This window comes from Oreochromis aureus, linkage group 14 (genome assembly GCF_013358895.1).
Source record: "Oreochromis aureus strain Israel breed Guangdong linkage group 14, ZZ_aureus, whole genome shotgun sequence".
NCBI lineage: Eukaryota > Metazoa > Chordata > Actinopteri > Cichliformes > Cichlidae > Oreochromis > Oreochromis aureus.
Genome location: NC_052955.1, coordinates 18,831,496 through 18,850,044, shown reverse-complemented (window position 1 = coordinate 18,850,044; position 18,549 = coordinate 18,831,496). Strand labels below are relative to the sequence as shown.

The 18,549-nt window shown below is 41.9% G+C and overlaps 1 protein-coding gene across 1 annotated transcript; it reads right to left on the bottom strand.

Annotated features, from left to right (window-relative positions):
• Nucleotides 1–358: 358 nt before the first annotated feature.
• On the bottom strand, nucleotides 359–14,051 carry egln2 (egl-9 family hypoxia-inducible factor 2). Its single transcript, XM_031732832.2, has 6 exons — nucleotides 13,727–14,051; nucleotides 11,549–13,014; nucleotides 3,594–3,713; nucleotides 3,253–3,389; nucleotides 2,358–2,425; nucleotides 359–2,227 (listed from the first exon to the last, which is right to left on the bottom strand). Exons 2-6 carry the CDS (start codon nucleotides 12,776–12,778, stop codon nucleotides 2,175–2,177), a joined length of 1,608 nt encoding a protein of 535 aa, XP_031588692.1. The 5' UTR covers nucleotides 12,779–13,014; nucleotides 13,727–14,051; the 3' UTR covers nucleotides 359–2,174.
• Between the last annotated feature and the right edge of the window lie 4,498 nt (nucleotides 14,052–18,549).

The window sequence follows — 18,549 nt, the reverse complement described above, 5'->3', positions numbered from 1 at the left end:
AAACAAAAAACAAAAACCCCTAGCTAAAGACACTTTGGGCAATCAGATATCTGGCCTTGTGCCATTTAAGCATCAGTTTAGTATTTTTTCTTTTATTTAATGTTCTTTTGGTGTCAGCCACTTTGTAAAACCCTTTATAACAAACTTTAATTAGGGACACTTGTTGAATCAGGCGCACCCATAACAACTTACCTATGAACATTTAAATCTGCAACACCGAGCCTGCTAGTTAGGATTTTTTATTATGACTCATAAGGACAGACTGTCCTTACATGACATGTTATTGGTTTCCTGATTAAGCGCTCTCTGTGTAAAGACAGATACTCAGTTTGGCGAACTGGCCTTGGAGCATTGTGTGTAACATTGAAAACAGGGCTTGACATTTTATTTTAATATCAGCACACATTTATACGGTATTTGGAGAACAAATCACTTGTTATAGTCACAATGCTTTACAAAGTTCAAATGAGATCACTGCATTGGAAAACATGTTTATTTAAAAATGTATTGGAAGTTGTTCTCTCATCTAAGATGAAGAGAAAGCAAGTTAAACTACAATTCAGGTTAGAATTTTTTTCTTTCCCCCCAGTAAATCAATTACAATTTTCCTTGTACAAAACAGAAATGTTTTAATTAAATACATAAAAAAAAAGACGGCTTCCATTTATTCTCATCGTTTTAGTTTCTATTGCATTTGAATTAATCATATTATACACAGCATAAAGGCATTAATCTACATTTTTAATCATGTTTTTCCCCCTCTATCATTCACGCATGGCAATTTTAAACAATAAAGTGCTTTTCTTCAATCAGTCTAAGATACACTGAGACAATACCTGCGGCCCTCTTCAAGACAGTGGAATTTAACAGACACGTACACATTTACACACAAATACTCAATCCCACACACGAGTAGGCAATATTTTCACCTGGCTGTTTGTTCACCTATACAGTGTAAACGTTACTCTGTGCTTTGTACATGAAATACATGAAAAGGTCTTGAGCACACAGGCTGACTGAGGTTAATCGTTCTGTTAATTACCGCTAAGTTTAACTTAGTCATCTGATTCGTTTTGTTATCTTTTGTTTTTGTGTGCCTCTTTGTTTTTTTTGAGGGGGTGGGTAGATTTGTTCAACAGCATCCACACTGATGGTAACTTGTTGTTTCCATTTTGTTAAGAACAGTTAAGAATCAAGCTGGATCTGCACGCACACACACACACACACACACACACACACACACACACACACACACACACACACACACACACTCTGTTTCTTCAGACCCTGTATTGTCCGCTGTCAGTGAACATCTTGCCTCTTGTCTCATATGCGAGCGTGTATTTCAGTCATTTACAGAGGACTCTCCATCAAGTATGTGGAACAGCTTTACTTCTTGAAAATCTGTTACACACACACATTGTATCTACTAAAGATTTTTTTTTTTTTTTAAAAAGGTTCATGCTGGGTTCGTGTTTTTACTGTACTAACATTATGAACCCTCCATAGTGTGCTATACAGTGTCAAACTACGGCGTAGAGCTGTCCTCATGCAAGAATTAGTCCTTCAGCCAGGACCGAATGAGTGCCACGGTGCGACTGTCCACTGCATCGTGGCTGACAGCCACTCTTTACGTTGTCATGGCCCATTTCTTTCGTCTTGAACACATCATGAGACAAGGGCACCGTCTTACAGTCGAGAGGGAGCAAGGAATCTCATGGCATTGATTTCTACTGTGCGTCCATTGATTTACCAATTACGCTCTTTGTGTTTCGCTTGGAAAAAAAAATACAGAAGAGCAAAGTAAAAACGTTGATATCTCAATACACCACTGATAACTGAGCAAGCAAAAACTGCAATAAAGTTTTTCAGCTTGCTGTGTTCATAGGCGATTCAGTGAGAAGCTCGAGTAATTTTCCTTCTTCTTCTGCCACGACGCGCAAGTATGACCTTTGCCATACAATCCTGCTTACTGTGCTCTACGTTTCAGCAGCCCAGTCATATGGCAGCAAAAATATTCAATCAGGGCCTGTGATGTGACTCTGACAGCCGACACTTGAAGAGCTGCGGTGATGAATAGCTTAACGGCGTCTTCCTTAATGATCACAACGTCCATTAACACTTGACGAAGGCACGTAATGCTCTGAGAGTGCTCTCCAGTCACTAGATGAGATTTATGTCCTGCTGTTTTGAGTGACAGGCACTTGAACACCTTTCTGTCCTGTTGCTATGGATGCAAGAACAGAAAAGGCATATTAATCGTCATGCAGCAACAAATTACACCAAATGGAACAAGAAGTAACGCTGCTCACAACCAAGAAGAGTAAAAACAGGCATGTAACTAAAAAGAAACTCACCCAATCGGTATTTCTCTTTAGCCTCTGCTCTCTCTTTGGCATCAAAGTACCAGACTGTGATGGCATAGCTGCAAGAGACAAGAGGTAAAGGCTGAAATAAGAATAAAAGCTAATCTTTTTATAGACAAAGAACTATGGCTCAAAAAGGGGAAAAAAAGAAGAAAAAAAAGAGACACTGTCGGTGAATTTTATAAATTGATAAAGCAGGAACACAATGGTCGTAACAGTCACAATGTCACAAAAGAAAAAAAAAACTAAAGTGGACCAGGCCGCAGATGTCACAGGCAGCATAGGGTTAATTCCTACTGTTTCTCATCTCTCCCGTGGGGCTGTATTGTTTATTCCTGTCTCTCATGTCTTTGCCTTTCCAGCACGAGTCCTGCAATCGAACCTTCCTCCCCACTCCCTCCCACCGACCTCCTCAGGAAACACATACTTCCTGCCTCCGGCCCCACCTCGCCCCCCAGCAGTCAATACGCAGAGGAGAGGAGATGGGAGAGTAAAAGGCTACGTGTCACGTGACCTCGTTAAGCATGCAAACGCTTACGTCGGTCTGTAAAGTGGGTCCGAATTATCTTGTGTGAGCATCAAGGAAACTTCAACCCATGTGAAACTCAGTTTTCTACACACACATAATCAACTGTAGAAAGACAGCGACAATGACCACGCTGAAGTAAAACGAGAATAGAGAGAGGGGAAAGAAGGGAAAATATAAATTGAATCTTTTTTTAATCTGCTGGAATAGTTTTGATAAAAACATATATTGGTTTCTGCACAAAAAGCCTAAACTGTATGTTAATTATGATGTACTTATAGAACTGAGCAACAGATGACAGTTAGCTGCCAATAACCCATTGGATGATTTTACATGAATTAATATCGACATGTTACTAACCGAGTTGAGTAGGCTGGCCTAACTTCATGTGGGTTCCTGCGGTCAGACCAGAAGATGAGCAGCCGGTCGAAGAGAGGTTCAACTTTGGCTACCACATTTTTGCCTTCAGGATAGATCTGCAGCAACCCGCCTTGTTTCTACAAACAAGACAAATGCATAACAGAAACATAAGTACTTATTTCTAAAGTACATAATGTGAATCCCTGAGGGTTTACCCGGGTTACCAAATACAAAATTTCAAAAATATTGCAATAACATTAGATGCACAAACACACATATGAACTAATGATGATGAACTTTTTTTCTAATTTCAACTGAGTGAAACAAATGGAAAAATGTACCTTGGCGTCCCAGTTCTTGTTAAGATAGTAGATACAGGTGATGCACCGTCCATCACCGTTAGGGTTGTCAATGTGGCGCACGTACCCTGCCCCGTTACCTGGGTAACAGGCAACCATGGCCTAAAAACAGAAGAAATCGGATCATTAGTTATAACTTGATACACCATTATAACAAAAAACACAGAGTTAACTTTTGATTTTTATTCTTCAGCCATATTTGCGACGTAGAGGCAGGACTGTTTGAAAGGTCGGCCACTAGCAGAAGAAGATACGAGTGATCCAGTGCAGGAATGATGCAGCTACCCTCCTCCTCATGTCCTGCTCTAATCATCTCTCACATTTTGGCTTTTCCACCACTCTGCAGTAAACTATATATAACTATTTGAATATTTAATATTTTCCATAGTGTTATTAAGTGGGCAGAGCAGTAAAGCAAAGAAATATGTCAGAGTTCAGCAGCAAAGAAACGATCTGCAGAAACAGTATCCATTTTCAAACAATGGTTTCACGCTGGTATTTCCCCTGCTTGACGTCTGAGAGTTGGAGGCTGTGAAGCAGGAGAGCTTCTCTGGGGAGACACAGGGAACTGAGACCTGCGTGAAAAGTCCTTCGTTCAATGCACATCCCAGACGAGGGCCACTACAGGGCCATGTGGCTGTAAGCTACAAAATAGAGCTGTGCCAAAATATGATACATACAATGCTGTGTGACATATCCATCAGATAAACGGGAGCATATTTGTGCTTCAGTAACTTTCCAAACTGTCTCCTCTGGCTTTAAGTCTCCTCAATATATGAAAAATCTACAGCTGATTCACTTACTCACTGACATCAGCTTTTGCTAGCGGAGATTGTGGGTGATGCATTTGGCAGCGTGTAAAGTAACGATTTCATTATTATCTCTCCAGGTTGACAACAGAAGAAGATACTGTCATTGTCTTGACTTATACTGTTCTGCATGGGAAGCAAAGCTTACAATACAAGTCAGCGCATCACTTCAGCTCAGCTGAGCAATACTATTATTCGTTGCTAACAGCTTCTGCAATGCCGCAGTATCGATTTAACTCAGCTGACGCTATCGTTTAAGTTCTTGTACTACAGTGTGCAACTTGTACCCTTAGGAAATGAAAGCCTGCTCACATAGATTTCGAAGACAAACACACCTGCCCTAGTGTTGTTTGTGAAACTCAAATAAAACTGACTGTAACACTTTGTGGAGGAGAGCTTTGATGCATGCTTTCCTGCTCCTCTTGCTGGGCTTCATAGTCAAGTGAGCTCAATTGTGTGACTCTGCTTGGCAACAATTGTCTGCTCTCATTACTGACCAGTGCTCAGAGTCAGCGCTCATTAACCTCTAGACCTCTTCTTCCTGACTCCAACTGCCAAACGGTGTCCGTGTCAAAATGAGCAGGCTAATTGTACAAAATGAAAAACTGATATTTGTGTGTGTTGCTTATGATCATCAGAAGTGTCGCTTTACTTAGAATTTATTTCAACAAAGTCCCTACAATAATACAGAAAAAGCTCCCAACAATCAGATGACCCCCTATGAGCAAGTACTCGATGACAGTGGGAAGAGAAAAACAACAACAACAACAACAAAAACACCAAGTTTCAGGAGAACCAGGCACTCTCTTGGGTTATTTTGACCTTGATGTCAAGGTCACCAGGATTAGAACTCGTCTTGAGATTTCTATTAGATGTAGCAATGGCACTGGTTTCAAAACCCTACGTCACCTTGTTCGTGAGTTGTTGCATTCACAAGATTTTTTTTTTTTTAAAATAAAACCTGACCTCTGACCTTGAGGTTGAGATCAGTGTGATTCAAACTCGTCCGAGATTTTTAGTAGATAGACCTACAGTATCTATTTGAAAATCTTAAGTGACTTCCTTTTTTAGTTATTGCATTTACAAGATTTTCAGAAAAATATGACCTCTGACTCTGACCTTGAGGTTGAGGTCACTGAAATTCGAACTTATCCATGACGTGCAGTAGATATACTTATGGCATCAATTTGAAGCTCCTGTGACGCCTCTAATTCTGTGAATTCTATCGCATTCATAAACTAAGTTGTCCACACCACCCATCCAGTGAAGTGACAATAGCCCATCAGCCTTTTACGGCTGAGGAGTAAAAAAAAAAGAAAAAAGAAAAAAAAATTGGTCATTTTCAGCTTTTTTTTGAACAACTGATCGTTTGTTTTGATGTGCTAACCCTTAGGACCTCTACTTGTTGACTTGGCAACATCTTCACACCAAACAGTGACAAGAAGAAGAAAATACCAGACAGGAGTCTACTTTTAGCACCCTGCTGTCACTGTCAAGTTCACATATTACCTTCTGCTGCTGACCTTGTACCACAGTGATAACAGCTGATACGGTCTTGTGGGGGTACGTGCCCTTTTGTGCAGACAAGAAGCTGCTCTGTTGTGCAAAGGATAAATATGCACTCTGTCATTAAACAGACAGCAAACTGTATAAAGGTATAGTTTGGTTTTGACTTAATTAAAAAAAGAAACTATTCTTATACTTAGGAGTATAATTTGTATAAGCAGGTTTATTTTAATGGCAGCTATCTTTGAAGCAGAGTGGATTCTAGTAGGCAGTTTGTGATCATCTGAATCGCGGCTATTGAGAATGAGAAAATGGCATACCAGACATTTTGATACTCAATGACAAATTAGATTTTTTTTTAACAATGAGTGTAAATATTTTGGGTGTGCATGTATTCAAGGAAGTGTGGTTTCCCAGCAAATAACCCTCTTTCCCCCCCAAAATGCCCACAAACTGTCTTAACAGCTGTAATTAACCACAATTAACATGTGATATGCCACACCAGGCATCTCAGCCCTAGCCTAAAGCATAAACACATTAAACACGCACAGATACACTGTAGCTATCAAAGTGTACACAAGAAGGGTATATAATTTAGAAGATGAGTTTTTTTGTTTTTTTTTACTTTAAACCCATCTGAGGTGAAAAAAAAAAGAGTTTTCTAACACAACGATAGTTTTCAAATAAGTTTCATATACATCCGCATTGCATCAGTCTATACCTGTCAGTTGCCTAGACACCCACAGACACACAATACTGGGTCAGCCAAACAGCACAAGTCGATCCCATCTGTCATTTCTGCCCCTCCTCACCTCTTCATCTCTGCCCTCAGTAAGTTCAAGTCTAACTGGCACCAACCACATCCCTGGCCAGGACCAGCACTAATGCTCTAATGGAAGCTCTGGGTAGATACCCAGGTGACGGGCAGGCAGGCAGAACAAACTGTTCTGGAGGAGAACAAAAATAAACTCCAATGCCACATGCATATTCAGATAAGGGGAATGATGGTGGAGGTGGGGGTGGGGCTGGGTGAGGGGATGGCTGAACAAATACAGGCATTGTCGCTTGCCAAGGTGATCGAGTAAAAGAGAGGGAAGGCATTTTTATGCGTGTGATGCACAGCAGCGAAGATGTTGCAAGCTGTCGGTGATGACTCCAAACGCTAAGGAGAATTTCAGAAACAAAAAGTTTTCAGTCTGGGTTTTGGTGGTAGTTATGTTTCTATAAACATTTCAGGATTTGTTAACCTTCAAGTAAACCGTTTTAAAATCCCCTTTGAGCCATATTACTCATCTGCTGCAACAGCTGTAGACTGCACAGATCGGTTACTTGTTATGATTGCACACATTACTATTTTAAAGTCCCTTGCGGATCCTGCAAGCCTTGTGCATGTCTCCCAAATTCTATGCTATGAAAACATAAGAGAAGTGTGTTAGCAGGCCAAAAGAAGTCCTCAACCTCCACCATTTTCGCCGAGTGGCAGCCCTGAGCCCTTTCGGATGAATGGAAAACATGAATCAAAGTCAACAAGTGCTTAATGGTGAATGTTTGGAGTTGCTCAAGGACTCTTCGGCAAACAAATGTTTTCCAGTTCCACAGTTGAGCCCTGCTGAGTCACTAACTGTCAAGCAGCACAGTATTTTTGCTCCATTTTCAAAACTGATTACTCACAAGCAGCCGGGAGAGCAGGAGATTTCATATAAGGCAGAAAAAGAGATTATTAATTTCTTCCAAATTGAGAAGGAGATAAGAGCCTGAGTGAATAAAACTGAATAAGGCTGAACTGCTCTGCCACTCCCAGCTCATATCTCTGCTGTCCTTCCAGTTTGATGTCACGGCCCGCTGCTTAGCCAGATTCACCTCTAGTTTGCTGCTCATATAAGCTGAAGGATGGTTTTAGAGTGTGTGAGAAGTGGCGTGACCTGGACTAGGTGAGTTCAAACAATAACTCTATAATTGTTCCCTAGCAGCATATCGTAACCAGCAATACTGTGATCCAAGTGAGCGTCACTCTCCCTTTCAAGAATAGCCAATATCTGCTAACATGCCCAGGCTCTGGATTCACTGTAAATCTGTGTGTGTTTTGAAAGAGGCAGTAGACCCCTCTTTCCCTCGCCTAATTTAAAAAAAAAAAATACAAATTTGTCATGAAGTTTACAAAATATGAGCCTCTAAAGCTGAATCACATCAACACAGCACCATCGCGTTTGGAGACATTGCCGCATGACAAAATATAAATGGTTAGAAACACAATCAAATTCAAATATAATAAACAGCCTCTAGTGTTTACAGTATATTACTGGGGGTTGTGTGAACATAACACAAACGAAACAACAAAAAAAAGAAAAAAAAAATGGTGAGATCATAGGCTGTGCCCTTATGAGTGAGTCACACTATAGCCACAGTTGCACTCATTATGTATGAGTCAGCCCTGAATATTAGCCTAAGCAACACAGTGAAACGACTATTTCTGTAGGTGTTAGCATTTGCATCTACACGATACACTATTTCTTTTTTTAAATATAAAATTAGCGCAGCGGTGCCTGGTAGCTCCACTTGCAGTGTCCACATGTTATGCACCAAGCCTGGGTCCTTTAGAGTAGTGGACCTTGCATAACATCACATTCAGATGCATTCAAAATAATAGGTGAGCTTCCTTATAAACACCAACTTGTCATAAAAGGGAAACCAAATGTTAGCTGTTAAAACTAAAATCTGGTTCTATTTACCACCTAGATTGTCTGAAAGGACATTAAATTGATTTAAAAACTGAAAATCCAACCATTCATCCATCCATGCTAGGAACTCAGTGTTAGTATATGACTTCTGGCTCCTGCCTGCACGGTGGCACTGCTGAGCTCTAGGAGGGGCATCTAAGGACACTTTACTGCAGAAGACAGACAGTCCTAATATGCCAAGCTTCTGCTGCATCGCCCTTTCTCACTTACTCATCACTATCTTCCCTTTACCCCCTGATCCACTGCACGTTCACATCTCCTCTAACCCATCCCTTATCTTCGAGACTTTCCCAGTATCACCTTGGGCCATGTAAACTACATTACCATTCCTTTTGTTAACACTATAATCCCCCCATACGTTCTCACAGGCAGCGAAACCGGCCTTCTGCTGACTAACAGTAGACAGGCTTGGAAAAAAAAAATGCTACTTACTGCTGGTGCGGCATTATTTTGGGCATTGCCAGCCCCTCTTTTTCCTCACCCCATCTCTTTCATACACAATGCGCAGCTCTACTCTGTATGGGCCTGTTACCAAGGTAACGGCAGGGAAATATTTTGCCCAAGTAGCAAATAAGGGGCTTGATAAAACGGGAAAGGAGAAAGGGAGTGAAGTAAAGGACATGGGAAATGAAAATGTGGAGAAAATGAAAAGATGAGAAGAAAAGCAGAACACCAAGAAGAAGAAAAAAAAAGTGCACTCTGGACAATGAGACGAGGGAACGTACCCCACAGTACCCACACAGTGCCCCTTCCATGTATCTGTACTGCCTCTTTTCCTTTCCTATCACTTCCTCTTTCTTTCATGCTCACTCCACAATTGCACCTATTGCAATGCTGTCTCTTGCACTCATAGGCACAAACACCCCGTCAGGACATTTTGTACTATGCGGCACGGACCTTTTCCTTTTATTTTTATGCACCAAGAACGCACAATGTGATTTTGGCCTGGGAACAACTGCCGTTTAGGTCTCGAACATTTTCACCAAGGGGTCACTCGGTTTGTTATTCCATCTAAGAGAGAATAAATGACCAAGTAGGTAAAAGTTAACACAACAATATATCCTTCACAATAAAACAGTGGGATCTAATGATCAACCAAAATGGACTCACTGTCCTCCTTTCATGGCACTGCAGAAACTGGAATCAGCACATTTTATATTTACAGCATTAAAGTTCTGCATTGAAGACTTGAATACTGTTTCCAGGGTTAAGTGTTTGTTCTTTTGTTGTTGTTGTTGTTGTTGTTGTTGTTGTCGTTTTCAAGATCGAAGTTATACCTTCGATGTGTTATTGACTTCAAAGATAAATCCACTTCTGTCATGAAAGTAAGCTGCAGCTTAAAGTGTCAAAAGACAAAGAGTGTTTTCTAATGTGAGACAGGCTACAGGGCAGAATGCCATTCAACAGTAATGCACAAGACCTTACTGTTACCGTTTTGCACTCTGAAGCGCAGGGATGGGGGTAATTGTGGAAAAGTGGGCATGTGTTACCCTTACACAGCTCTGCTCAGGCATTATGTTAAAGTGGCTTCACTTTACTGAAGCGGCACTGTCGGCCCAAGTCTAAGGGAGCAAAGGCGGCTGCAGTGAGATAAGCACAACAGACCTTGTTTAAACACCGTCTCAAACTGACGTAAATGGTAAGACGTGCATTTAGGGCAGGGTGCTGTGTGTGGTTAAACAGACTTAGCAAGGTTGTGGAGGAAGCACTATGGAAATAGAGGGGAAAAAAGAATATCCATCCATCTATCCATGTTTTATTATGTCAAACAACAAAACAGTTGTTTGATATGGTTTCAAGCAACTTTTTACATCTGTGTGTTTTGCATAGACTTAAAGATAAATCCTGGCTACTTTGCTACACCGCTGCAAAGACTGAGGCGTGTGGTTGCCAGCTTGCAGGCAACAGCTTTCCAATGCGGAGCACTAATGTGTCTATTTTTTCAGATCAGATCACATTTGGTCAACATCAAGAGCCATCCTGGATGTCTTTTCCACATAAAGCAGGTTACGCATTTCAACAGGAGTAAAAAAAAAAAAAAGAAAACAAAAAACAAAGGGAAAAAAACCCAGCCTAGACTGGCGTGTAAAACACAGACGGGGGGAGAGAATACAGAGCCCCTAAAAGATATACACAGAGATAAACACATGGAAAAAGACTAACAAAGTTCATTTCTTTTTGTTTTTTCCTTTGCTCATCTACAATGTTTTTCCAAACTATTGGGGAAGTATTTTGTAATTTCTGGGCCTCATTCCTAAGGGCCGCACTCTGATAATTGTGCACTGTGTCTGAAAAATATCAATTGAAAAACTGGGGCATGTAGTGATGCTGAAGTAAAATAAGGGAAAAAAATATGCTGTTCACGTGGCATGAGATATAAGATAAGGGAAATGAAAACAAACACTCCTCTGCCATGCCAGTGCTATGTTTGTATGGGTCAAAGTGATGATAGAAAATTCTGGCAGAGATAAAGCGATGGCAGAGGAGATACAGCCCCAGAGAGTTTGTTTTCTTCTTCTTCTTTAGGGTACCAGAGGTATGAAGGCAGAGACTAGGACGGGGAGATAAACTTCAGCAGGCCTAAACCTAGTGTGAGTACGACTGCAGCCCCTCCCCCTCGCATGTGCCACAAACACAGGGCTCATCTTGACATCCTATCAGCAGGAGCCCTGCGCACTCTCCCCCTGTGGTGCGATGGTGTGTGTTTGCCTACCCACATGTCGGCATTATAGAAGGTAAAGCAGGGCAGACAAGACACAGCCGGGCACAACTTCAATGACGTCAGACTGACGCTCTACTCTGGCATTCTTTTGTGTCCTCCGTTTTCCCTGGCACGTTTCTTTTAAAACCTCTCACCCGCACCCCCCTCCCCCCCTCCTCTCACCTTAGTGCGTCCGTTGATGACACAGTTCCCCAGCTGTCCATTGGCAGAGCTGTACATGACGGCCTCATCTATGTGAGCCATCAGCACTCCGATGTTCTCGCACCCGGGCTCTTTCCCCTCCACCCAGGCGATCTGGTCGCCCCTGATGTTAAGGGAGGGAATGTTCTTCTGGCTCACCAGCTGCCCACCGCGAAACTTCCCACTCTGATTTAGAGTCTCCACCTCTTCCAGGACTCTGTCGCCCAGCTGGGAGCCCAGGAAGTTGTCCTTTACACAAATCCCATAATACCTCATGCAGGGGACGATGTACTGCTTGGCTATGCGCTCTGCTGACCAGCCAGTCCCTGCAGGAAGTGGTGGGTTACGGGCAGCATGTACCCCGGGTGCAGCTGGAAGGCCTGAAGATGCCACCTTACTGTGCCCACTGTGCTGATTATTATGAGGGGCAGTGGGGGTTAAGGAAGCCGACTGGTTGCAATGGGAACTGTTGCCACAGTTGACAGCAACTGAGAGAGGAGCGACTGCTCGAGCCACTCTGCTGGTTTCTGTAGATTTGCTCGCAACGCCTCCATCTACCAACCTTCTCCGCTTACAGTCCGAGTCCATTGAAGCAAATACCGGGTCCACAGAACCTCCTGGTCCGGGTGACCCCACGCTCTGGTTGTTAACAGTCTCTGGCCCAATCTCCCGATTCTCCCCACATCTCTTTTTCTGCTGTTGTGCCTGTCTGGTTTTTAAGTCACCATTGAGTCTCCGCGTTACTGACGGGTGCTTCTCATGAGCAGTCCAGTCCCCGTTCTCCATCAGGCAGGCTCTGCTGGTGAGAGGGTACCCGGGGCCCTCCGTTTGCCCCTCCACCCCCTTTACTTGGGCAGGGTAACCATTTGGCGTCTGAGCCAAAACGCCTGAGTGGTTGCCCTCTACAGTTGCAGAAGGCGACACCACCCCGCCGTTGTAGAGCGGCACGCCGGTTTTGCATTGCTTCGTCGGGGTGGTGATTCCCGGGGAGTCAGTCTGAGAGGCTAGATCCGCGAGCAACTCCGCCGCGGTTGGACTGCCGACCGGCGCCGCACATAAGCCATTAAGCCCCATGTCCGCCCGGTGCGTGTGGTGAATCTCTGTCGGTCCGCTGACAAACTGCCTGCTGTTCGCTCCTCTGTCCTGCGAGTCTGAAACAGCGACGGATCCGCGGGCTGGGTTTACAAGGTCCGTCTGTTCCAAACTCTCCATTTCATCTCGTCATCTGCTGGATGCGCACGTACTTCACGTCCTCGCCTCATTTTCTAGCTGAGCCGCTGCTGCTCTCTCTGGGGGAGAAGATCCCTGGCGCAACCGATGGAAGTTTCATGACTAAGTCCACCTCTGCTGCCTTTGATTCCTCCCATTTCTCCGGTTTAAATACTCTGAAGCAGCGTGTTTGTTTGTCTCCGTGTCTTATATACATTCTGGGAGTGTGTTGGGCATTTCTGTGAAGAGCAAAACGATACACTTTAGACCTATTAATAGCACAGTGCAGACCACCTGTCACAGCAAGCTGAGGTAAATAATTCCTAATATTTATGTGGCGCAACAAACTCCTAGTTTGGGCTATATGCGGTATTTCTATAGGCCTGCTCGTAGTATTTTTAAGTGGGAGCAAGAAAACAGTGCCAGAGAAGCAGCCTATACATTTATAATCACAATCCTAAGCATATGCTATCAGTGTAAAGAAAATGAAAAAAAGTGCAGGCTAATATTTACTGCAGCTTTATAACCAGATTTTAATTATTACAAAGAAGGAAGGTCAAAACAAGTCACTTTTACGCACAGTTGGGCTATACCATCTTGACACTGGACACGAAAATAATAATAATAATAATGATGATAAAAAAATAGAATAAAATGAGCACTATAAAAGGAGCTTTCAATATAAGCTTCGACATCGTGAAGTGTATTAAATTTTGACGAAACACCAATTAAATTATTTATATTTCGTCTTTGTCTGCCATTCATTACCAACTTAGCAGCACCACTATTGTTAAGTGCCCCTTGAAAAAAAGAGTGAAAGACTGAACCGGTTTATTGAACGCCATTAAAAAAGAAAAACGTCCCACAGAGAATTGAATAAGTTAAATATGCAGGTTATGGGGTCTAAAAGCGTTGAAATTTCTCGCCGGGAAAGCACAATCCACTGCTTACCTACGGCAGCCTACAGCAATGCAAATCCTCGGCGAGCGTACGTGACAGGCTGAGAGTACGCATGTTATTTCCGGGATTGTCTCGCTCGTGCGTCCGTCCCATCCAATTTTCTTGTCGGTTATAAATAATATCCAGGTGGCGAGGGCAGCCAACGGCGGCCTGACACATTAAACCGAGCGGAGGGGCGAAAAGAGGAGCCCGGAGATCCGCCAGGCGCCCTCAAAACACCCCAAAAAAGCGCTCCCCGTTGTGTCGGTAAGCGCCCCCAGTTTGTGTCTGCCTCCCCCCACCCCTACTCTCTTTCGCCTCCTCCCACAGCTCTCTCTCTCTCTCTCTCTGTGTGTGTCTCGCTCCGATCGCGCCTGTCGTTTACATGCATGCAGGCCGGCCATGTGACTACTTGCTACTATAGCCGACCTACAACAGCAGTAACACGAACCGCCCATATCATGAGAGAAAAGAAAATACTATAGAAAATAATGCGTTTATGTTATTCAAAGATTGTAATATTTATTTAAACAATACCAGGATTTAGAAAAGTTCACTCGAAAGTATAAAAAAGTAAGTTAAATATCTGACGTATTGTCTTTACACTGTACTGGTCGGGGGGCAAATATTCACAAAATAACGCTGGAATATTTGATCTGTAAAAATGAATATCCATATATCAATATGTGATTTTTCTAGTCTACATAATTAGTAAAATCATAATCTGCATGCTTTCTATTTGAAGCAGAAGAATCAAAATGCATGCAATTTGTAAATCAAGTACTTAGATAGATAATATGCATGATATTACACAGATGCTCACGTTATAGTTTTCTGCACCACGTCTTATATACTGATATAAAACATCATAAAAACATCAATATAAGCTCAGCTGATGCCACAGCAGCTCAGCATCTATAGAGCAGGGGTGTCAACATAAGGCCGAGGCCGGCACAGACTTGAATCCAGTCCTCTGGACAGCTTTGGGAAAGTTTCAAAACGTATTCTGCAGATAAAGACCTCCTATTAGTGTACTATTCATGTGTTAGTGTACTATTCATAGTACACTAACACACTTAATAGTTAAACATTAATATAACATTTTATAGTTATTATTATTGTTTTACAGTTGGTAAAATAAATAAATGAATAACAACCAGAAGTCTGGGCAATAACATAAATAACATTTATTTTTTTACAATGTAAGCCCAGATCATTGAAGAGACTGAAGAGTTATGCTGCCAGATTTCATTTATTTATTACAGCAGCATTATCATGTGCAAAAATAGAGACAGCATGTTGAAACTGCCCTTCTTTTGCTTATGTTTAGCGATCATACCGTTAAACGTGTGGTTAAACTTCTTTACACTGACAGAAAGAGAAGTTTCACTGGTTCAGCCCTCCTAAGATAGAAGTCAAATGATTTGACACCCCTGCTATAGAGTTTATAATAATTTGGAAATTTAAAATGTTAAGGGAAAGAAAAAAAACCTATCCAAACCTACCTGGCCCTGTGTAAAAACATAACTACCTTCTTGTTAAATCATTGATTAACTGTGATTAGGCCCATTTATGAGAATCTGAGTTCAATGTTAATAGCCTCATCAAGCCCGATTCCCACCAGACATGGTGAATCAAGAAATCACTTAAATAGAAGCTCTCTGACAAAGCCGAGTAGCCTAAAAGATGTCAAAAAGCGACACATCATGCCACAATCGAAACAAAAACCTGTGAAACCTAGTCATTGACATCTCTCAGTCTGGAAAAGGTTACAGAGTCTTTTCTAAGGCTTCAGTGAACACAGCACAGCACATTATTTTCAAAAAGTTGGAATAGTGGTGAACTTTCCTGGGAGTGGCTAGCCTACCATCCAGGAGGTCACAGAAGAACCCAGAACAACATGTAAAGGCCTCACTTCTCTCGGTAAAGGTCAATGTTCATGACTCAAAAATAAGGAAGAGGCTGAGCAAAAACAGCATCTGCGGAAGAGTTCTAAGGAGAAAACCACTGCGGACCAAAATGAACACAAAAGGCTCATCTTACATTTGCCAATACCTTCTCCATCCCCAAGAGCTTTGGGGAAAATCTTCTGTGGGCTGATGAGACAAAGGTAGAACTTTTTGGAAGGTTTGAGTCTTGTCTTGTGTGGCATTAAATGAACACAATATTTCACGAACATCATACCATTCAACAGTCAAACACACTCAAAACCAATTGTTAGAATCCTTTTTCACACAGGGAGAGGTAGGTTTGGATAGCGGTTTTCCCTTAAATAATGAAGTTATTATTCAAAAAACAAATTTTGTATTTACTCAGGTTATTTTGGTCTATCATTAACATGCGTTTGATTATGTGAAACATGTAAGTGTGACAAATATGCAAAAAAAATGAAGAAATCAGGAACGATTCAAATACTTTTCTACAGCACTGTGAGTCTTAATTCGTTCAGACACACATCCGTACACACGACACAGAGACTGATGTGCAAAAGTCAGAAGTGCAAAGTCTGAACAAAGTGTTCGCAATCTGTAGTCATCATGGGTTTGGTTAGACATTTTGGGGGGGGGGGGGGGGGGGGTGCCTGAATTGAATCTAATTTGCATTTAATTTGACTTTTTATAGTTCATTTAATTGCAGAGCAAAAGGAAATTAGGTAATGTTCTGTTTTGAGGTCAGGTCAAGGGTTAGGGCACTGGATTAACGCCTCACCCTGAGGGATTAGGGGCAGGGCATATTGACTCATCATTGGCATGCCGCATGCATCCTGTGTTTCAAGTACAGCCCTATATTACCCTATGGATTTGGAGAGCAGCCATGTGAAATGCTCGTAATGATATCAGCAGCTATGCATTTTATGTAAATGCACATACAAAGACGTGTAATGGCTTTTTAATGCACCCATACTGAGTCTTAACATGCCATAACAGACTATTAATAGCACATTTACAGCCGCTGGAATGTATGCATCTAAAATGATGCAACTTTATGCAGTAGAGTAGTTGCAGTTTTTACAGGAGTATTTACAGGACTCTGTGCAGTCCTGTGAAAAACACCCCCATGTCTTCAATATGAAATAAGATTGTAAGTAGCAGCCAGATGCTGCTAATCAAATGCAGTCAATTTATTGATCATCAGCAAGTGTGAGCACCTCTATAAAAGCAGACATTTTGACAGTTTACTAGTCTGGAAGATTCTGGTGCCTGTTTGCACAATGTCAGAATCTTTTCAGGAGTGAACATCCCAGCAAATTCCCTCCAAGGTCAGACCCTGCAATGCTCAAAACAAACAAAAAACAACTGCAGAGCTACATCGCAGTCTCTACAAGCCTCGGTGATGATTTGGGCTTGCTTTGCAGCCACTGGACCTGGGCACCTTGCAATCACTGAGTCGGCAATGAACTCCTATATAATTACAACATATTCTAGTGTCAAATGTGAGGCTATCTGTCTTAAAGCTGAAGCTCGGTCAAAATTGGGTCATGCAACAGGACAAAGAACCCAAGCACAGTAACAAATCTACAACAGAAGGGCTGAAAAAAAGAATCAAGGTGCTGCAAGGGCACAGAGAAAGTCCAGACCTCAACATGATTGAAATTCTGTGGCGGGACCTTGAAAGAGTTGTGCATAAATGAAAGGCCACGAATCAGAATGAGCTGAAACACTGAGGTTTGTAAAGAAGAGTAAGAAGAAAATGTTCCCACAGTGACGTGAGAGACTGATAAAGTCATACAGAAAGTGATTTTACCAAGTTGATGCTGCTAAAGGTGGCTCTACGAGAAACTGAATAATGATTCGTGGGTTTTATTGCTATTACATGCATGAAATTAAATGAGATTTGTAGCCAACAAGAATAAGAATGCAAACAGAGCAAAATGTAGAAAAGCAAGGAATGAGAGACAGAGTTAATAAAGTATAAATAAGAGTAATGGGTTGTTCTTAGTTGTCCAAGGATTGTGCAGAGCCCTATAAAAATGTTCTTTTTCACATGAGCGTATACCTGTGTTTATGCAAAACAGTGTCCATTGTATACGTGTGTGTGTGTGTGTGTGTGTGTGTGTGTGCGTGCGTGCGTGTGTGTGTGTTTGCTATAAACAAAGTCAATTACTGTGAGTTTTAGCATCTTAGCTTTAACTTTGTGGGAAATACAACCAGTTCCTTTCTTATCAAAAGCTGGATAAGCTTAGATTAAATTAACTGCTCTCTGTGTTTACTGAAGGCTTGGTTTCACTCGAAGGTTCTTAGGCAGGCAGATGAGATTTAAGCAAACCACAAAACCCACCTAAAACCTGTTTCAGTGCTTTGATTGTGTCCACATTAATCACACGGAATTTAAAAACAAAAAAAAACACAAAAAAAAAAACGATTGATTAGTGGAATCTGAAGATGCTGGAGGGGTGGATTTCGTTACCTGTAGACAGAGTCAGCCTTGTTGTCGCCTCCTGTTTAAAGTCTTTTAAGATAAAATTCAGACAGAGATAATCTCGTGACGGGACGACATTCAGTGTGCAAACATGACATCAATATTGGGCTCCTCGTCTACTCCTTTAAAAGAAAGGCAAAATAAAAAAATAAAAAAATTCGATTTATTTAACCACTCTTCATGGGGAGGAGCACACACGCTGCGACGAAGCTGAAGGACTGATGAAGTTAAACAGGTTAAGGTTAAAACGCGACCCGTGAGGCTTTTGATCGACTGCGTCTGGCCACATGTTTACCGAGTCGTTGAACTCGGCTGAGCAAAGAACACTTCGCAGTCAGAGATCAAAACTGAATTCCAGATTTTGTTGTTACTGCATCCGTGTAGGCGAAAAGAGCATCCTCTGTCGAAGACTCAGG